At 47.1% G+C, this 21072-nt stretch overlaps 1 protein-coding gene across 7 annotated transcripts; it reads right to left on the bottom strand.

Annotated features, from left to right (window-relative positions):
• Window positions 1-87: 87 nt before the first annotated feature.
• On the bottom strand, window positions 88-20754 carry GOSR2 (golgi SNAP receptor complex member 2). 7 transcript variants are annotated; one of them, XM_035028917.1, is made up of 7 exons: window positions 16098-16209; window positions 9810-9874; window positions 8250-8358; window positions 7286-7418; window positions 4659-4799; window positions 1227-1425; window positions 88-296 (listed from the first exon to the last, which is right to left on the bottom strand). In XM_035028917.1, the coding sequence occupies exons 1-6, from the start codon at window positions 16124-16126 to the stop codon at window positions 1264-1266; spliced, it is 639 nt and encodes a 212-aa protein (XP_034884808.1). In that variant the 5' UTR covers window positions 16127-16209; the 3' UTR covers window positions 88-296; window positions 1227-1263. The 7 variants fall into 7 exon arrangements, 6 of the variants coding, with proteins under 6 accessions (XP_034884808.1, XP_034884812.1, XP_034884807.1 ...); XM_035028921.1 differs by lacking the exon at window positions 16098-16209 and adding an exon at window positions 20216-20754 and having other exon boundaries at window positions 88-1425; XM_035028916.1 differs by having other exon boundaries at window positions 88-1425; window positions 16098-16207.
• Between the last annotated feature and the right edge of the window lie 318 nt (window positions 20755-21072).

Below are 21072 nucleotides of genomic sequence, written 5' to 3'. Positions count from 1 at the left end.
GGGAAAAATGTCCTGGTCCCTGACAACAGAGACCCACAGGACACCAGGGATGTCTCCAGGGTGGTGCCTGCCCACACTGGCTGGGCAGAATGGGGGCCTGGCTGGCAGCTGCTAGATTTCAGGGAAGGGAAGACAGCCAGAGAATCAGAGACGCTAAAACGAGAGAAGACGCTGTAATGGACACAACACTAACCTCCGCATACGGCGACTTTCTCAGGGGCAAAGGCCCACCAGGGCCTGGCCGTGACCCCAGGCTGCAGTCCTGGAACCGCAGAAACCACCCATTCTATTAACCACTGGGAAAAAAAAAATCAGTGATCAGGGTCTTCAGTCTCAAGACCAAACATTCTCAGGGAATAATACTGGCCTCACTTTAGAAAGGAGCAACACCCAACACCCTCATGGGGAAAATCTTACGAGCTTCTGCAATAGCATCAGTGCCTCTGTCTCCTCTAGGTAGCTGCTTCCAGGGAAGGGTGACAAGTACCGGCAGTTAATCACCTGCATGTCCCTGGCGGATGGGGGAAGCTAGTAACAAGAGCATGGAAATCGGGCACCTGGGTGGCTCAGTTGGTTAAGTGACTGCCTTCGGCTCAGGTCATGATCCTAGAGTCCTGGGATCGAGTCCTGCATCGGGCTCCCTGCTCGGCGGGAAGTCTGCTTCTCCCTCTGACCCTCCTCCCTCTCATTCTCTTGCTCTCAAATAAATAAATAAAATCTTTAAAAAAAAAAGAGCATGGAAATCCATCTGTTACAACGATGTAGGGAAAGAAGGCCTCTTTCCCCTCCTTCGTTTTGCTTCTGCTCTGACCTACCCATTAGGAGCCAGGAGGCCAGACGATGACAAAGTGGACAGTCCTATCTGCAAGGCTCACTATGAAAGCCTTCCCAGGGTGCGCAGCAGCTACGTGGACAAAACCGGCAAAGCCATCTTCTCCTTCCTGCTTCCTCCCTTACCCTTACCGTCACTTCCTCCCCCAGTGAGGGCAAGAAAGAGAGAGAGAGAACAGGTACTTCTTTCATTTCCTAAGCGCCGTGCATCGTGGGGGCACTAATTCCCCCCTCCAAGGTACCACAGAACACAGAGCAGGTTTGAAACTCCCACTAGGTTACAGATCACAATTACTTCCGAGTGGTCTTCACAGTTAAGAAGGGCATACATTTCAGAAGGCAGCCTCTGGGCCCCCCTCTCGCGTTCACGCACACGCTCTCACGCAGACGCTCACTCGGCGGGAACGATGGTAGCCTTGGGCCGTGGCTGGCTCACGTCAGGTACTGCACCACGAGGAACATGACCACACAGGTAAGCAGCATCCCACCGATCATAAAGTACTTGTCCTGGAAAGCCCGCTTCTCAACGAGCCGCATCACGGTGTTGGACAAGCCCAGCATGTTGGCAATGTCGAGGATCTTCTTCTGAGTCCCCTGGGGCAGACAAGCAGAGAACGGAAAACAATGATCAACTCGTCTTGCCAAGGAATGGGACTTTACCAACAGACAGTCTCCTGGTCATGCCTAAAGCACATAAAATGCAGCATTAATCAGAAACAGATCGACGCTTACAGTCAAATGACTTTTGATTAAGGTACCAGAGCAAAGCAAGGAGGCAAGAAAAGTTTTCTCCACAAATGTGCTGGAACAATGGACTCTAGCACACATACGTATCACGGACATACACACACACACGTCTCCTGTATATCATATATGTGTACGTGTGTGAGAAGATCCTCAATTCATATTATGCACAAAAATGAATTTGAGATGAATCGCAGAATTAAACATAAAGCTTCTGAAGGAAAACACAGGAGAATATCCAAACACTGGAAGCAAGCCAGGTGTACGTCAACCAGAGAATGGGTAAACAATGTCCGGTGAGTCTGCATGATGGAGACACTCCTTGACAATTAAAAGGACCTAATGACCGACATGAACAATATGAAAGAGCTTGGAAAACACTCCTGAGAGGAAGCCACACTTCCGAATACATTTATATGAAGTTCAGTAACAGGCAAAACTCCTTTATGGTGAGATAATCAAAACAATGGTTGCCTGGAAGGAGGAATCATCTGGCTGGGAAAAGCAGGACGGATTGTCCAGGGCCGATGGAAAGAGTCTCTGTCTGGACAGCAGTGTGAATTACAAAGGGGTGCGCGTCTGCCAGAATCCAATGACCCGGGCAAATTACATCTGTACACCTGTATGTACATTATACCTCAAGAAAATTTTTTTATGTTGGAATGTTTTATGTATTTTTTTTTGAAAGGGCAACATCAAAAAACTCTTCCTCTGCTCCCTAACCTGTTCACCTTGTAGAGTAGAAACCTCTGGGATTCTCCGGTGTGTAATGTGTGGGTCAACATCCATGTTTACCAGAGGGTCTGACGTGGGTGACACGGAATGAGACACCAACACAGCGACCCCTTACATAAACGCCACCAAAGCCAAAAGGGTATTTTACTCCTAAATCAACAGCACACACCACCCAGCGTGCCCTTCCTCTCTGCTTTCTAAGTTTTCTTTTTAAGCACACTCAATTTCTTACGAAGTAACAAGTATAAATGACTCCTGGGGCAGACCCTAACCTACTTCCATACACACCACCCACCGCATCCTTACGGATGGCATCTAATGCCCTCCGTGCATTTTTTAAATGAACGATGCATTAACGAGCAAGAGAGAAGAGGCAGAAGTGAAAACAACATGAGGACAGGAATTCAAAACCTGGGTTCAGCCCAGGCAATGACGAATAAGCCTGAGAGGGGTCTCTCAAGTCCAACTTAACTGTTGCCAGAGGAGGCCAGAGATGTGTTTTTTCCACAACAGTGATGGTAAAATTTAGGCTCACGCTAAAGATTCTGCTTAGCTCTGAGAGCAGATTATTTCACCACTGTACAAAGTGCAAGTATCAAGCTTCTAAAATCACCTGAAAATTAACATAAATTTCAAAAAAAAAATGTATTCCTTTCCAACCACAAATTTCTCCAAATCACGGCCCAGTTCCTTCATGCTCTCTCCTATATTCCTTTCAAATGGTTTAGGCAGGAAAACCCCGGATGGAAGCGGGGTGGGAGGTGGGTGGCGGGAATCAAGAGACAAAAGGCAAGTAGGGTAGGTGCGTGGAGGAAAGTGAATTAGAAAACTCACATTCCAACCCCACCCGCCTCTCAGGCTTCCCTGCACTTCCTTCTGGGGACAGCCTAGGGGCAGATGCTGCTTGGACCCCCCCGGGACACCAGACTTTGCTGGGAAATGAACACTGGGTTTAACAAGAAGCTCTAACTAACCCCCACCAGGTCGACCTTAGTGCAATACGGTGAGTCTTATTCTAAAAGGGTTTTACTGGGGCGCCTGGGGGGCTGAGTCAGTAAGTGTCCCAACTCTTGATTTCAGCTCAGGTCATGATCTCAGGGTCGTGGGATCGAGCCCCTGATGGGCATGGGGCCTGCTGAAGATTCTCCCTCTCCCTCTGCAAGCTCCCCCCAACCCCGCTCTCGCACACGCTAACATAAATAAACAAAAGGGTTTTACTGTTTTTCTGGGATATGGACAGTTTTCTAAAGAAAGGGCAGATGAGTCATCACTTATCAGTTGAGATTACTGCAGGTGGCCGCTCAGAAAGAGGGGCACCTGTGAAGCTGTCAGAGACCACACTTCTAGACCATCAGAAGCACCACGGCCAGCGGCAGGAGGTCAAGTGTCCCTCACGGTTCACCTGACCTTCTCCTTCGTAAAGATGGCAGGGGCTGTCCAGCCACGTACTGAAGTCCTGCGGAGCTGACAGGCTCAACGTGGTCCAACAAAAACTAAGATAAGGCTCACACTTCCGAGTGACTGTTTCTCACAGCTCAGTGGCTGGGAGTGCTTCGTTCGCAGGGGACCACACCCTGATAATAGGCACAGCCCACACCCCATTATCCATCAGCACTGATACAGGAAAAGGGCTGAGGCTGAAACACCACGACTGACATCAGAATCTGTGTAATGTTTCTGTAAACCACTCCCGGGATCTGGGGTGGGGTGGGGGGAGGTTTGAGTCTCAGCCAATGCGGCAGGGCTTCTAGAAACACCTGTGACTAACGAGAGTGCTAGCGGTGCTGTGGGTCAACGGCTGGTGCTCTAGAAGCCGTCTGCTGCCGGCCTACCAGGGCGGCCCTAAGACCCCACCCACGGGGGCTCAGTTACAGGAGCACAAAAGGTCTCGGTTCCAAGGTGGTCTGTGTGTGTGTGTCTCTGTGTGTGTGTGTGTGTGTGTGTGTGGAGTGCTCTCTGGGAAGCCATGGGAAGGGGAGGTGCCCCATACGGCCGCATCTGCCTTCTTAGAATCGTGGATTCTGTCATTTCTGAAATTGTGGAATTTCTTGGTCTTATTGGTTCCTTTTGTAGCAGTCACTTTCATGACAGGTTCAGTAAATGGAAAAGGACCTAGACACCAAGAGATGCTAAATTATGCTTTGCTGCAAGCACAAGAAATAGCTCCTGGCGAAGATAGTGTGGTGACCTGTGGACTCACAATAATTCAGCTCTGATAGGAAGGATCCCAGACTCCATCAAAATCTCAAAATGTGAGGATACGGAACCGCAATGTAAACGCAGGTACCAAACCGTTGGATGAGGCCAAAACAAGGGGCCTTTTCCCTGTCCCCCAGAAGGGCCCCCACCTTCAAGGTCAGTCTCTGGGCCCTCAGTCCCTCCAGAATACTGTGCCCTCCTCCAATGAGGTCATCCATGTTGTGGTGAATTTTCTGGAGGGAGGAGTTGAACTGCAGCGAGTCATCCATTGGGATGGTGGTATCAGAGTCCTGTGAAAGAGACGCAGGCACTGGATTAGCTCTGCTGGCTGGTCAGCTCCTGGGGTCCCACCGCATCTGGCCGCTCTGCCTTTTGGCCAAGGCCAAGCCAGAGGAACAGCCAGAGGAAATGGTGCAAGAATCAGAGGAACCTAACAGAGAGGAGAAAGCAAAGCCAAGACCTGGGGTGGCCTCTGTTCGCTCAGAAGAAGAGCAACTTCCCTCCGACTTGGCACTCTGCAAATGAGTCCCGCTACACAAGGCCCGTTCATTCCTGCCTCTCTACCATGACCACAGCCTAGGAAAAACATCAGGCCTTCAAGGCCTCACTGGCCTTCTCCTAAAGGCTTTCTCTGACTACTTCCCTGACTATGAACTTAGCGTGGTCCACGTGTTCCTCCTTGGCTTTCCCTTAACACAGTATTAAAGGTTTGCTTTGGTTCTGCAGCTGTTTTATCTACAGCTTATCTCTGCCATTAGATGGGAGACTCAGGACAGAGGAGCCCATTTCCATGGAAGGCTAATGGTAGCCTGAATGACAATTCTCCTAAGCAGGCAAGAAAGGGCTGTAAAGAAAGGAAGGGAGGGAAAAACAGACACTGATCAAGTGCTTTCCCCTCTGTGTGCGCATTACCCTAAGCTCACTTAATCCTCACTCTTAACATGACGACATAGTTACTATAGTGTCCCCATTTTAGAGTGAAGAAACTGAAACCCAGAGAGGTGGAACAGCTTGTCTGAGATCAGGCGGAGCTGCTAAGTCCAGCAGGGCCTGCATCTCACTACTGAGTGCAGACCCTGCCCTCTTAACCACCCTGTGGAGACAAACCCTGAGACTGGTCCTGGGGCTCTAAGTTTACACCAAAGTGGGCCGTATACAGTCTCGGTCGGGACTGGCCCGTACTTCCGCTTTCCTGCCTCCTGACCATGGCACACTCTTCGGCCTGGCAAGCAGTGCCCTTCTCACCTCCTTCAATCACCACCAAGAGGCTAAACCACCTCCTTCTTTGCTGCACAAGTCCGGAATCATTTCCCACGCACCTGCTCTCTGTCCCTGCGGCTCACACGGGAGCGTCTCCCAGGGAGGAGCCCCGGCTTTGCCTTTCTTCCCAAGCTTTACTCTCGGCACCTTCAACAGTGTTTTCTGCACATGGCCAGTGCTCAGGGGGGCGAAAGACTCCAGCGTTTGAATGAATCAATGATCGACTTCTCTTCACCTGACCAGCATCTGCAGATCTGCCTTTTATATACAAATCTTTCTTACCCTCTAATAGCTAATGGGGCACCATCGCTCAGAAAAACGTATCCTAGTTTTAGCTCACAGAATGACCAGCAAGTAGTTCATTTGGCAAGTCAAGTTTTACTAAGGGCACTGTGTGCTCCGCACCACACCAAGCTGATGAGAAACAAAATAATTCTAAGTGATCGTCCCTGGCCTAAAACAGGCCTGAATACCCAGTGCCATGACTATCAAAAGCCCACAAACCTTTTAGTGTGTTGTATAGTTCATTACGCTTTTGAAAGGCATCTATGAAAACTTGGAAACTACCAAAAAAAGAGGAAAGGAACTACGCTTACCGCTCTACCACCAAGCACATCCTCATTACACTTTCCAACTGTTAACCACTGATATGTGACTGCTTACCCTAGAGAAGCAAAATCTATGCAGGCACATTCTGAAACACTCAGGGAGATTTACTGCCAGTGGGGACGCGGCAAAAAGACAAACCTCTGTGACATGTGGACTGATCTGAATTCTAACGGCAGGCTCAGAACGCTAAGACCTCATCAGAAAATGAACTTCTCTGTAAAACGAAACAAAAAACATAAAGGCCCCCAAACCCACCTCGCCTGGTGGAAATATATGATGCAGGACACGCAAAAGGCCAGCGTGCTGTACAGCCGTGTGCAGGAAATGATCCTATCGAAACCCAAGGGCAGGGCCAAGGGTGTCCCCCAAATCAAACATGCAAGCCAACAGGCCACTTTCGAACAGGCTCAAAGTTAAGCAATCTGTCCAAAACAAAATATCTGTTAACAAAATCCTCCAAACTGCTGCTCAGATTCGGGGCAAAAACATTTTCACGGACCCGACCCTGGAGCTGCAGACAGAGCCGTGCCGAGCGCCCGAAGGCAGCTTTGGGACGCTGCCCTCCTCACAAACGGTCTCCGTTCTCATCATCATGTCTCTATCTGACCAGAGAAAAACGTTTCCACCACATGAACTTCCACCTCCCGGTCCAACCAGGTCATTTTCACCTCTGCCCGTTCCCTCAGTGTAACCACTTCCTTGTCGGGCTTCTGTGTCAGCAAAAGAGATTCCCTGTCTGGGTCTAGGGTCGGCGGCAATGCACGAAGGCCACTGTCGTTTCTGGTTAGTCTCCTCCTCCTCGGTCGCCTTCAGACACCCCCGAAGAGGATGAAGCTCCAAGACCCCAGCCGCAGCTCCCGGGAGCTGCCAGATACCTGCAGATCCCCCACCCCGGAGCCCGGCTTACGTTAGTGGTGAACGTGCGAGACAGAAGCTCCTCTCGCTGTCTCTCCTGCTGTTCCCTTGTGTACCGCCGATGCTGGAAGTTTCGGAGAGCGGTCTGCAGGTGCTGGACGTCATACTTCAACTGGTCAACACGCCTGGAATTGATGGAGAGCGAGACTACATGTCAGGAACCCGAGGTAGCACACTGCAGTGGCCAGGCTCTGTATTCAAGGAAGATGCTTCCTCCCTTCTCCCCACACCGCTTCGCATTATCCCCGACAGCATCATCTGATTTTGATTGAGGATGGTGAAAAAAAAGCAGCAGCCTGTGGTTCCAGTCGGGTGGTCGCCCACGAGATTCCAGCAGCTTTACTTAAGCTCTGCTGGTCTCTGAGTCTGGATGCATGACAGGGAACAGGTGACAGGAAGCAGGCTCAAGGACCTCTCCCGGACCTTCGATGGACTGTATCGCTTTCCAAGAAGAAGCCCAAGGGCATCTTTCGAGTAAAGCACCAACAAAGTTTCATAAAACTTTCGGGAGCAGGGGCTGGGGTGGAGGTGGTGAGGGGGGTTTCATTTTAATTTCATGGGGGAGTATCAAACGTAAGATTGGCATCTCACTATAAACAGACTGACTGAAGTGATTAAGGGCAAGATTTCATTTCAACCCAAGAAGGCAGCAGGAACCAAAGGCCAGAGCCAACCTCTCCGACAGCAGTAGGCTTCAAGTGGCCCTGGGTCTGGTCAGAACAGCAGTACCGGAGGCAAAATTTCAAAATGACCCAACGTGAGGAGACACGAGGCTTCTGAGCCACTAACCTCACAGGGTTTTTATTTTGAGGAAGCATCACTGAAAGGGAATCGTGCCCTTTAGGGGAACTTTATCTTTACAGAGTCTCATTTTTCAATGCGTAAATGGATTTTCAGAATATTCGCTAGCCTCCCCTGGGCTAGCCCTCACGGGCTGAGGGTGTCAGAGCACTCACAGTTTGGCATTCTGTCTTTTGTTAGGGGGCTCCTTGCTGGACAAAATCTCCAGACGTTCTAGATGGCTGAATATCTGGTCTATGCTTGCTTGGATTTCGTTTTCTACTACTGCACAAAAGAGAAAAAAGAATAATTGCTGGAAAAGAGACAGCAAACTTAAATTAGAAGGATACATTAAACACATCTTTTTTCCATATCCGATAAATTCAAAGAAACACATTTTAAAAGGAGAAAAACACATATACTAGTGAGTAACTGGAAAAAATTCAAGTTATACTAAGTGACTCTGTAAATGTTGTTCTAAACACACACACACGTAACTGTTAAAGCCATAACAATGCCAATTTTTAAAAAAGCTAGATGAATCTGTAGAAATAAATTTCTTGCTTTTAGAAATGAAATATTTTAAGCAAAATGCAGTATCTTCTGAAACAGAATGAGGTCTCTTTTCCTTTGAGATTATTCTCAGATACGAGTTATAAATATCTAGTAAAAAGGCTGCCAATTGAATTCCCTACAGTAATGAGGTTAAAAGAAAAAAAAAGCAAAGGGGAAGATGAGTGTGTGAAACACAGAGGAGCGCTCCCTTAAGGCTTTCCGTAAGAATGGGCAGGCTGACGCTGATGTCCCCAAGATCGACCAAATATCACTAGGAAAGGCCCAGGAAAGAATCCACAGAGGTAAAGATATGATAAATACACTCATTTTCCTTATCCCTTTTGATAAACAGTCGAAATTACCGCTTTTCCATTTTTAATCGTATGACGATGGGAATGTTGGGAAGGCAAACAGAGCCGATTGGACACTAATCTGTGCACAGAAGAAAGGCACCCAGACTGCTTCTCGCCCCAGAAAGACATGACAGTGGACCTGTCCAACCTACAGCTGATATACAGTTTAGATGAGAACGAGGTGGGCACAGAACCCAGAGATGCTTTTGAGGCTGTGGAAAGGAGGCACAGGTGGCCAGAATCGGGCGTGCTGACAGCCAGGCAGGGAGGTGACGGGGTGGCCTCCGCAGCGTGTGGGGAACCAGCGGTGCCTGTCTCACCAGCTCCGAGAGAGGACTTTTCCTTACAACGGCAAAGAAACCTCGAAACAAAAAGCAGAGCTCTTCTCCAAAGAAACCAGGGTGTGGGAACTAAACTAATTAATACTGCTATTCGTTTCTGAATAATCCTCCTAAAAAGCCACAGTTCTCAGCTCAGAAGAAATGACCGATTCCAGTTAAGTATCTCTGAGTTGGTATGGAGTACATTCCTCTAAGCGCTGCTTAGAGGGTAATTAGATTAAGACAGATGGAGGAGAGAATGTCCATTCCCATAGGGCCATGTCAGGTTGAGTGGAGGGGTAATGGGGGATAAGACTGGTGGGATTCCACAGGGCGCAATGAGGGAAGTCAGCGACTTTGCCAGAGGGTTTTTCTGTCCACCCTAACAACAGAACTCATTCTGCGCTGAATCATTAAGCCCCTGAGGCAGAAACGCGGTCAGGAAACCCAGCCCATTAGCATCGTGTCATCAGAGAAAGGACTCTGGTCTCCATAGTTAATTACTCACAGTGCAGAGACTGCTTGTCTGCCGTCTCCAGGCGTCCCATGTGAGACTGGATCTCGTGGACCTGCCTATCAAAGGAAGAGAGAGGAAATGAGCGAGACAGGAGTAATCAACAGTGCTTTGGTCAGGAAAGACACGTTTTCTGATGCCAACATGTAACTGATTTAAATGGACAGCATCGCTGAACTGTAAAATTTGTAAGTGGCACTTTAGGCCACATGTTTTGGCAGGGTTTCTAATAATTTAACACGGATATGAATAATAATACTGACAGGCAGCATTTACTGAGCACTTGCCACATCTAAGACATTCTCGAAGTCAATAACCCCACGAGGAAAACACCATTATCATCTTCATTTTGTAAATAAGACAACTGAAGCCAGAAAGGTTATGTAGCTTGTTCAAGGTCACACAGCAAGTGATAAACCTCAATCTGGACCCAGCCAATCCCACTCTCTGTTCTTTGACCCAATGTGCCGAGTGCTGGTCTGTACTAGGGAGAGTCAAAGGGCAGGACAGATATAATCCTGGTCCTCGAGAAACAAGGTAATTAGCAATGACAGGCCAGAGGGACATGGAAAGTCCCCAGATTTGAGAGAGCACTCATACGTACTAGTATAAACAAACGGGAAGCGGAGGAGTGCTGGTGTCAAGCAAAGGCACAAACATAAACGAGTACGCTGGGGGAAACTGGTGGGGTGAAGCGAGTTCTGAAGATCATTCTGAAGAGGGGAGACATGATCTGGGGAGGGAAGAGATGAAGAAAATGATAGGCAAAAAGGCATGTCATGTGGATTACAAGCAGGCTGGCCGGCCTGAAAGAGAGTTGGGGTCGGAGGGGAGAAGGGATGAGGTGATGAGCTGCAGAAAACGATCAGAGAAGGTCCTGAAAGATAGGGATCTCCTATTTGGTAAACACCTCTCCCTGGCAATACCAGGCGCTTGCTATCTTGTGTGGAAATGCAACACCGTACCCTGGCCCCCTAGCATGGTCCCAGACATCAGGCCCTAGAGCACTCTCTGGAGGCTCCCCTGGGCTTGGCCAAGGTCACCCTCGGAGCCCTTCCTAGCAGGCCTCTGTGATCAGGCCTGGACTACTGCTTATGCTGCCCCTGACAACTGGTTCCTGGTGCTTTTGGCCTCTGTACCTTAGAAGCACAGGGAAGGAATCTGCTGAGCTCTTATTTCCTCTCCAACCCTTGAGGGAAACATCAGCAGCCATCCTCCACCATGAGCACCACAAACTGTGAACCCAAATTGACCAATGCAAGCAAAGGAGCCCAAATTTGGTTTCAACTTCCTCTTGTCTTTTCCAGGGCTTTCCTGTAGCCTCTAAACATGACCCATGGCACCAGAAGCAAGGCCAACTCTCTAATGACTCTGAGTGCACCTGGGTGAGACCCATGGCCCTGAGAGGAAACTAGAAATCACTACTAGAGATGGTGGGACCAGACTGCTACTCCAGTAAGGTAAGTCCTGAGAGTTCAGAATGGGGCACGTGGAGATTTGGAGGCAGATATAGGGATGCAGCTTGACTTAACCAACATCTGGATCAGGTTACCATAGAAACAGCAGTAGAGGACTGCATGGCACACTGAAGGAAAGGAGAATTAGGATTTCACAGAAGGCCTGCATGTAGGCAGTGAGGTAAATTCTCAATGGTAGCTTCACAGAGCAAATCTGAAAATTAGCGGCATTAATGACAGGAACAGGAACATAATAAAAAAAGGGGTGGGGGGCAAAAAATATCCCAAGACAACTCCGAGTTAAGTATGAGAGGGATGACCTGCCCCACCTCCTATGAACACTTATTACAAAGCTGTAATAATAAAACCAATATGGTAGCAGTGCAGAGACAGACAAACCCTGACCCCAACGTTGACTCAAGAGCAAAGAACAGAGGCTAGAAAGAGTCCTCTGTGTTTGGGGACTCAATGACATAAACGAGTGGGAAAAGAATGGACTATAATCAATGCCAAAGGCTCAGTTTGTTACCCACACAGAAGACGGTATCTCACATAATACACAAAAATAAACTCAAAATGGTTTAAAGCCCAAACGGAAAAAGTGAGGCTTTAAAACTTTCTGAAGAAACCAATGAATCACTGAACTCTACCTCAGAAACTAATAATACACTAGATGTTAAGTAACTGAATTTAAATTAAAAAAAACAACTTTCTGAAGAAAACACAGGAGTACGTATTATGATTCAGGTTAAAGAATTTTTTTTTTTTTTTTAAGATTTTATTTATTTATTTGACAGAGAGAGAGAGATAACGAGAGCAGGAACACAAGCAGGGGGAGTGGGAGAGGGAGAAGCAGGCTTCCCGCAGAGCAGGGAGCCCGATGTGGGACTCGATCCCAGGACCCTGGGATCATGACCTGAGCCGAAGGCAGACGCTTAACGACTGAGCCACCCAGGCGCCCCAGGTTAAAGAATTTCTTAAACAAGACAATAACCAAAACTATCCCCCAAACCTCAAAAACCACAAGGCTGGTAAATTTGACTACATTAAAACAACTTTTCTATAGCAAAGGCACTATTAAAATAAATAAATAAATAAAAAGACAGGCAGAGACTGGAAAACACCTGGAGCAGATGAGAAAGGACTAATGTCTAGAATATTTAAGAAAAATGCTACAAGTCAATAGGAAAAGTCAAACAAAGCACTTCTGTAAAATGGGCAAAGGGCAACTGACAGAAAAGAAAACCCAAAAGGCCAATAGGTATATAAAGAGACACTCCACCTGACTAGTTATCAGGAGAATGCAAATTAAAAATAATGAGATATCACATTTCTCCCATTGGATTGACAAGTATTTTAAACTTTAAGGATGAGGGCTTCACGGTGGGCTACATGATGGTACCCAAGGGATGCCAGGGAAGATTCCTAGCATTCTACCACAGGACTGCCTTTGGCTCTATGTTCTGTTCAATATTTTTTTTTTTTAAACCAACTTACGCTTATGAAGTTTGCATATGATTCTGTACTATAATGAACAGGTAGGATATTGTACCACAAAACAAGTATTAACATTTTTCATTTAGGCTAAAGTAGTAAGATGAAATTTGTCAGGGACGAAAAGCGTTTTGACTTAAGACTTTTTAAAAAAAGTCCAATGTACAATATCGACTGGCACTTCATTCTGGGAGCCATCTGTTAAAGGACACTGTCTATTAAAGGCTTCCCCTAATGGAAGATGGATGAACAAGATGACCGGGAAAGTCTAGAACTCAAGTCACAAAGAGGAATGGTCAAAAAGCTAGTGATAGTAAGCCTCTGAGGAAAGAAAAGGGAAAAAACCCTAAATTAAATGGGGCAGCTGGTGCTCTTCAAGTATCTAGAGTTAACACATTCGAAGAGGAACGGCTTTGTCCTCCACTGCTGTTCCTGAAGGGAGATCCAGAACCAAAAGGTACAAATTTCAAGATGACAGATCTCAGTGCAGTGTGCCCCTCCCCCATGAAAAGAACCCCGAGAATAATTATGAACTCTCTCTCTTCAAGAAAAGGAAGAAAAACAAGAGCTCCTGCATGCTTAAACACAGGGTACATGAACTGTCTTGGGTTTTATAAAGCCTTTTCCTGACCAAAGTGTGTTGGAATGGAAGATCTTGTCAGTCCCTTTTATTTTTTTAAATTTCTTGAGAGAGAGAGCACGCGCGAGAATGTGCACGAGTCGGGGGGAGGTGTGCAGCAGAGAGAGAGAGAGAGAGAGGGAACTCCTAGCAGGCTCTCTGCCCAGGGCGGAGCCCGACACCAGGCTCAATCTCACAACCCTGAGACCATGACCTGAGCCGCAACCAAGAGTCAGATGCCTAACCAACTGAGCCACCCAGGCACCACCACCCCCACTTCCAGATCTTAAATTCTATGAGGACAGAGGGAGAGATGATGGCAACACCCACCCTATAAACACCCTTCAGGTGGCTTTTACTATTTTCCAAGCTAAAACGGATAAACTTTAGTCTGTAGGGAAACATTACTGACTTTTCCCATCTATGCTTAGAATGAACTAGGAGAGATAGAGCCAAGAAAATCATTCCAATCTCTACATTGCATGTCTGAGAGGAAGTAAATGCAAAATAACAAAGCAAGTATGAATGGCACGGTGGGAACCACTATATACCAAGTGGGAAATCTGTTTTAAACTGAACTGGGAATTCAGACAACACACTTGAAGCCAGTAAGGAACAGGTGATACAAAGGTATGACTTGGGGGTGTGGACACTAGAAACCGGAAGTCCTAGCCCTGTCCAGCATGGGAGTCATGGTGGGCTTGGGTAGTAACATAAATAAGCAGAGAGATCTGATAGCAAGTCACTGTAGCTGACTTAAAAAAAAAAAAAAAAGTCTGTAAAAGATGTAGAAGATCTAGGAAGAATTTTAGAATGAAATTGCTTTTTAAAAGTCATGGAACTACCATCATCCCCCTTCATAAACACCACTTTGTATCCACGCTGCCTCTGACCACTGTGAGCAGGAATGTTTTGGAGTTAAAAGATACTGGATGCAAGTTCTGCTTCCACTATGTAGTGGCTGAGGGACCATGAACAAGTCATTTAACTCCTTGGCACCTCAGTCTTAGGTAAAATAGGGTACTAATAATCACCATTATTTAAAGGCTCAGAGATCCAAATGCAGTATGAAACTGCTATGTAACCTACATAGCATCACACACACCTTTGCGGTTGTTTTTACTTAAAAGTAGTGGGAACCATCTGGTCATTCTCATCTCCCTGACTTTGCCTCTACTATAATTAGCCTCCCACCAGAAGGCAAAATCAAAAAAAGGAAAAACTGGTCTTGAGATAAAGTAATAGTTTTTACACCCGGCTGCTCATCAAAAACACTTGGAGAGCTTTTTAAAAATAGAGCTTCTTGTGCTCCAGGCTTAATGAATCAGAATCTCTGGGGATAATAAGGTGAATGAGGCTGGACGATATAGGGGACAAGTATGGATGGGCACCTTTACAACCACTGGAATATCAAAAATAGAAGGCTGGCTACTTATTCCTCTACAAATTTCATCCGAATGCAGTATTATTTAACTGTAAGATGTTTATTCTGATTTTCATCTTTTTTTTTTTTCACTCGTTGCTCAGGCGGTTCAGGAGTTTTCAAGATACATAACTTTAAACTATTGATCTCAATGTAATTTCAGGGACACGGCAAGAGATAACCACAAATTGGGTTCAAAGTTCCAGTGCAATTCATATGCTCAGTTACTGCTGTGTCAATTCAGCTACAATCATTAATTTTGGCAACTGCAAAAGTTAATTGCTGATGCTCACAGAATTGTGTGTTTTCTTCAAGACACTCAATCACCAGGATTATGAAGCTGAAAGGAGCCTGGAAGTTTAACTGGCCCAAAACTAACATTTTATAGATCAGAAAAACAAGGTGAAGAAGTCTAGAATCAGAACTCCCAGGTTCAGTACTTGAGGGGAAAGACAGACTTTAAAAGACCTGCCCTTTCTTAGCAACGTGAGAACTGTCATTCCTTTTCCAACTGACTCATAGGTCAAATTTTTAAAGCCCCTTCCTATAATTTTTATATGAGACTGAGGCTCCCAGGGTGAGAGCAAATTCTGTCATTTTAATACCGTTACAAAGTAGGCTCTATATTTTCACTCACCCAAACCAAACACTCCATCATTATGCTCTCTAGTATAAACCATAGCAGAATAAAAAGGGGAAAAGTGTAGCAGCAACAAGATCAGTGTCAATAAGAGTAGGGGCTGACATCATTTAGGAGCTGTGGGCTACAAGGAAGCTTTTTCTGACGACCTTAGTCCAGTGATGGATCTTTCCAAATTGTTAAAGAAGATTCCGTCTGTACTGCTCATTTACCCTCCATCCCATCCGGCCACACCTTAGATCTTTCTTCGGACGTCCCTTGACTGGTCCAAGTAAATAGTAAACTATGTGTAGGGGCCTCACTCCCCACCAGCTCTACCAACCCAGAGCATCAAGCTGGCAGGTGCTGGACAAAGTAGTATAATCTGTAAGCGTGACTTTCCCTTCGCCTAGTCTACCTAGCAGGTAGTCACGGCCTCGAAGATCCCAGGAGCCGTCCGGCCCAACGTCCCCACGCATCAGGCGGGACCCTCCATCCGCCGCTGACTGGGGCATCCCGCCAGAGATGGAGCGCTTCCGAGCTGCCCCCGGCAGCGCCCCGGCGGAAGGACTGGGCCTCCACACTGGCGGACGCCCCGAGGCCCCAGCCAGGGGAGCCGGCCTCGCCCAGCCTGGCTGCGCCCCCGCCCGTGCCCCGACGCGGCCCTCACTTGTGCGTTTGCTGGTAAAGCGGCTCCATGTCGCCGGCCCCGCCGGTCCGGCCCTGGCTTCCTCGGAACACGTCCTCCCAGCCCCGCTTCCGGCTTGCGGCTTCCGGCTTCCGGTCGCAGGACCCGCCCCCTCCTGCCGACCAGGGCTGTCCCCACGCGCGCCCTGCTGGCGGTGGTGGCGAGAGAGAGGAGGAGGGCAACGGGAGAAGAGGCCCGGGCGAGAAGGCTAAGTGTAGTCGGAGGCGCTGCCGCAGGTTGGGGACGAGGAAGCATAGGTTTTGGCAGGGGGCGATCGTCAGCATCGAGTCAGGCGTTTGACAAGGGCAGTCGGAGAGGACTGACGTGAGGTGCTCAGAGCCCGGCTGCGGGAGAGCAGGTGCATACCTGCCCTTCGCTGTAAACTACCTAACTGTGGGTCCGGAGGTTTCGCTCTTCACTGGCCTTTCTGACCCAAGCTTCTCCCATGTCAAATCTGTCCGTTTACTGCCCCCCCCCATTCATCCTTCCAATAAACTCACAATGAATGAGTGGTTACCACGTGTCGTGTGTGCTGTGGGAGAAACCGGGTTCCTCTTGCCCTCAAAAGAGGTCGCGTTCTAGGAAAGGAAGTAAGATAAAAGTACAAATAAACATCTACAAGGGAGAAAGTCCAAAGAGACTGAGCCGAGCTGGGGTCAGCCCCGTCGGAGATTCAGGAAAGACTTAATGTAGGAGCTGGCATTTGAGTTGGGGCTTGAAGGATTTGGACGCTTCGGTCTCTCCACGTAGACCTAACCCGTGTCCACCCTCCCAGGCTTATCTGCAGTTCCTCTCAAGGGAGGAGATGTTCCTCTTCCTTTGACAAGTTGATGCTTTTATTTTCCTGTATCCTGGAGCCCACCCAGTTTTGTGTCCCAAGAGACTGTCCACTCATGTACATTCTTTCCCTAACATTTTTCCATTTATTCTAATATTTATTTATTCATGAGCACCTACTATTACTAGGCACAGATCCTGGGGGGAGGAATACAAGGTAAGTTACCCTCAAACGTCTCATCTCTCATAGTCTGTTGAGAGGGCTAATTATGCCCTCAAGCTACATGATCAGGTAGAATAAGTGCTATAAATGGTACAAAGTACCATTTTTCTGAAAAAAAGCGCAAAGGGTTCATGGACTAAATAGAGATGAAGGGAAGGACATTTGAAGCTGAGGATATAGCTTGAGAAGAGGAAAATCGTGAGAAAGAACATTAGACCTCCCGTGGCTGGGTTTAGGAAGCTTGGGGCAATAGTAGTGTTAGAAGGAAAGTTGGAGCCAGATCATGGAGGATCTTAAATGTCACGTGTAGATTTTTATTTACAGATTTTTTAAAAATTCTATAGGTAGTTAGAAGCTTTTAGAGGTTGGATAGAAATTTTAAATTTTCTCAAAGAATTTTTATACCTACATTTTGCTCTTCTTTGGACCTCACAGCATCCCAGTGAGGTGGGTAAGGCAGATAAGGAAATTGAAGTCCAGAGGACCTCCCCTCTGCTTCTCAGGCTCTTAGGTCTTTATATGGGCATAGGGCTTTCTCTAAAGAGAAGAAAACTCCATCCCTCCATCTTGCTGCATTTTTAACTTCTATCTCATTTTCTTTTATGACTAAGCCATCTGGACAGTTGATCTACACTGCCAACATCTCTGTGGGTGGCTTGCCTTCCAACCTCTCCTCTGTTCTCCTAGAACTGTTTTCTAGCTCACCAGAGTCTACCTCACTTAGTCCAGTGGTCTCTTTCCATGAATCTTCATACATATATTCATTAAACTCATACTATGTATCAGGCACAATGCAAGGATTGGGGCACAAAGATGAATAAAACATCCATCAGCTTGCCATAGAAGTTCTTTATTTTTTATTTAAAATCAATTAAATAACATATAGTGTATTATTAGTTTCAGAGGTAGAGTTTAGTGATTCATCAGTTGCATATAACACCCAGTACTCATTACATCAAGGGCCTTTTTAATGCCCATCACCCAGTTACCCCATCCCTCACCCAACTCTCCTCCAGCAACCCTCAGTTTATTTCCTACAGTTAAGAGTCTCTTATGGTTTGTCTCTCTCTTTGATTTTGTCTTACTTTTCCTTCTTTAATATACACATCTACACAGAAGGGAAACATCCACAGAGATATTTAGAATATCATGTGGTGAGTGTGGAATAGAGGTGATTACGAACTATGTGATGACAGAGAAGTGACACTTAGCCTAGTTTGGGGATTCAAGAGGACTTCAAAGAGAAGATGATACCCGAACTGAGTCTTGATTTATTTCTTTAAAGCTAGTTACATTATTACTCATGATGCTGCATCAACCTTCACACTGACATGAATACCGACGACCCAAAGTTTGTTACTATGCTTCACTGATGATGACACTAATGGCAAATTTTCCCCAGGGTATGCAGGAAAAGATGAATAATAATTCACTGTTAAGAATTTTTTTGTATAAATTTATAATAATATAACTTATATATAAGCTATTATATATTATGTATATATATATCTATCTTCCAACTATGTCTTTTCTTCCATTCTTTAGGCCTTAATCCCTGCATTCCTAGAATATGATCTCTTTCAGTGTTGACTGCACCCCTGCCTTCCCCACACTGAAACCAGTTGGCAGAGGAGAAAGGGTAGTTAGCCTGGAGGTGCATGGATGAAAAAAGAAGTCCCATTCATGCAAGGAATACATGGCCTTCCCCTAGCCCTACTTAAGACTGACTCAGTGGCTCATGACATCAATAGAGTGATCAAAGGAAAGAGAAGACATTGATTGTAAAAGCCAGTCGGCAGAGTAATTGTCTCGAGCAGAGAAGACAGACATGGCCACCTCTGGTGGACTGCCTGACGTGCAGTGCAAAACCTGTGGTGGGCGTGGGGTAATCACCCTTACCAGGGAAGGTGGGGAGCCCCACATGGGGCAAAAAATGCTGCCAGCCCCACTATTCTGGTGTGTTGTAGACTGGAGGCAGGCTTGTGGTCAGAACACAGGCTGGCAAGAACCATGACGTGGACCCAAACAGGTGGCTCAGCTCCAAGGGTCAATGGTGGACTGTCAGTAGCCCAGAGTCCTGAACTCATCCTGTATCCAGTATGAATGGGAATCACCCCAAATCAGCAAGTCAGTACCATTCAGGTGGGGTGACCTTGGGCAATGCCACAAAAGAAATACTGTGCTGGTAGACAGAAGCAATCTTCTTGCCAGATCGCCCTGGACAACCCACAGGCATGGGCTCTGGAGCTTTTCAGGGCACTTGGTCAATCGATACCACGTATGGGGTGGAAGGTTGGACAGTATCCCGAAGTGCAGAAACAGAGGAAAATGATCCCAGCCACTGAAGGGGGACTTAGAAAAATTCAGAAATAGCACACCAAAGTGGGGTCCCACAGGCCTGGGACCTGGGCCAGGGACTTCACTTGCCCGGATCTTAGGACTATATCATGTTGCAGAATAAAGGTGGTCTCATATTCTTTGCTCCCATTAAAAGATGGAGTCTAATTCCATTTCCTTTTCAATCTGAGCTGGACTTAGTGACTTGTGTAATCAATATAATGTGGCAGAAGAGAAATGCTGGGTTTCCCAAGGCCAGGTCATAAGAACTCTTGCAGTTTCCACCCAGCTTTTGGGAGCACTCATGCTGGTAAACCTGAGTCACCTTGGAAGAAGTTCAACTACCCTGACACTATCATTCTGGAAGGCCCGTATGTGTAGGTGCTCCACTCAACATGCTCAGCTGAGCCAGATCTCCCAGCCAAGGCACCAGACATGTAGGAGAAGCCATCTCGTACCCTCTGTACTAGTCTATCTGCCAGCTGAATTTCACCCAGTGACCTCAACAGGAAGAAGAATGGAACTGAAGGATCATCGAACTCAGGCTATGCCTGAATTCCTGTCCCAGGAAATCAAGAGATAACAGCAAACTGGATGAGATTTTAAGCCACTGAATTTGGGGATAGTTTGTTATACAGCAATGAATACCTGACCTCAAAAAGTTTGTCATCTAGATGGAGAGACAGGGTACAGGACTTATGAAAAGGTAACAATGCCATAAAGACAATTAGGTTCTGTCAGAATGCAGGGAAGGAAGAGATACCTTTGAATGTGGATGATGAAAGAAGGCTTTCCAGAAGGGATGAGATTTCAGCTGGACCTTGAAGTAACAGGAAAGATTAAGACGTATGGAGAGGCAGGCGCAGGGCATTCCTGGCAAGCCGGGAGGTAAACTTGGCAAGGTGGAGGGAGTCCCGGGCAGTCTGTGTGGTTCCTCTGGGCCAGAGCAGAGGGTCGCTGCAGTAGAGAAAGATGACGCTGGGATGCTGACAGGACAGATGCATGGGGAACGTCTGCAGGGCTTTGAGCCTTGGCTAATGGAGTCAAGCAACATTTCAGGAAAATCAATACGATGCCTTCATGCTCTCTCCTTTTATTTAAGCTTCAAGAGGTGCCACACCGTTCTATGGTTCCAGGATTTGGCACACCAACTCGGGATCAACCTGTGTGTTCCCTTTGTGGTGTGCTAAACTTGAAACCTCTGAAGAGTATTTTTGACCTGTCCAATTTGATGGAACTTAATTCTTGTCTCTGAAACCAAATTAATCTGTTGTGTGTCTCTGGCTGCCTCGTTCGGTTCCTTCTCCTAAACTGTCAGTGCTCCCTATACTCCCCACCCTGGTCTCTGCCCCCCGCTCCCGGTGCATCTCCTAGTCCTGTTTCCTTCTGAGCCCCCTTGCCCCTACTGTCCATCCCATCTGTGCCACACACCAGCATACCAGCTCAATTCCCCTACCGGACTATGAGAGCCCGTCGAGAGGTCCCATCATTCCTCAACCACTCCCTCCCCTCTTCAATCATCTTCTTGAATGATGCCCAAGCGATCCTTCTAACACAGAGATTTGCTGTCATAGTTACACTGGGATTTTTGATAGTTCCCTGGTGCCTACAGAACCCGGT

This window comes from Mirounga leonina, unplaced genomic scaffold, assembly GCF_011800145.1.
Source record: "Mirounga leonina isolate KUSES-001 unplaced genomic scaffold, KU_Mleo_1.0 Mir_209, whole genome shotgun sequence".
Classification (NCBI taxonomy): Eukaryota; Metazoa; Chordata; class Mammalia; order Carnivora; family Phocidae; genus Mirounga; species Mirounga leonina.
Note: the sequence above shows the minus strand (reverse complement) of the source record. Positions and strands in the feature narration are given on the sequence as shown.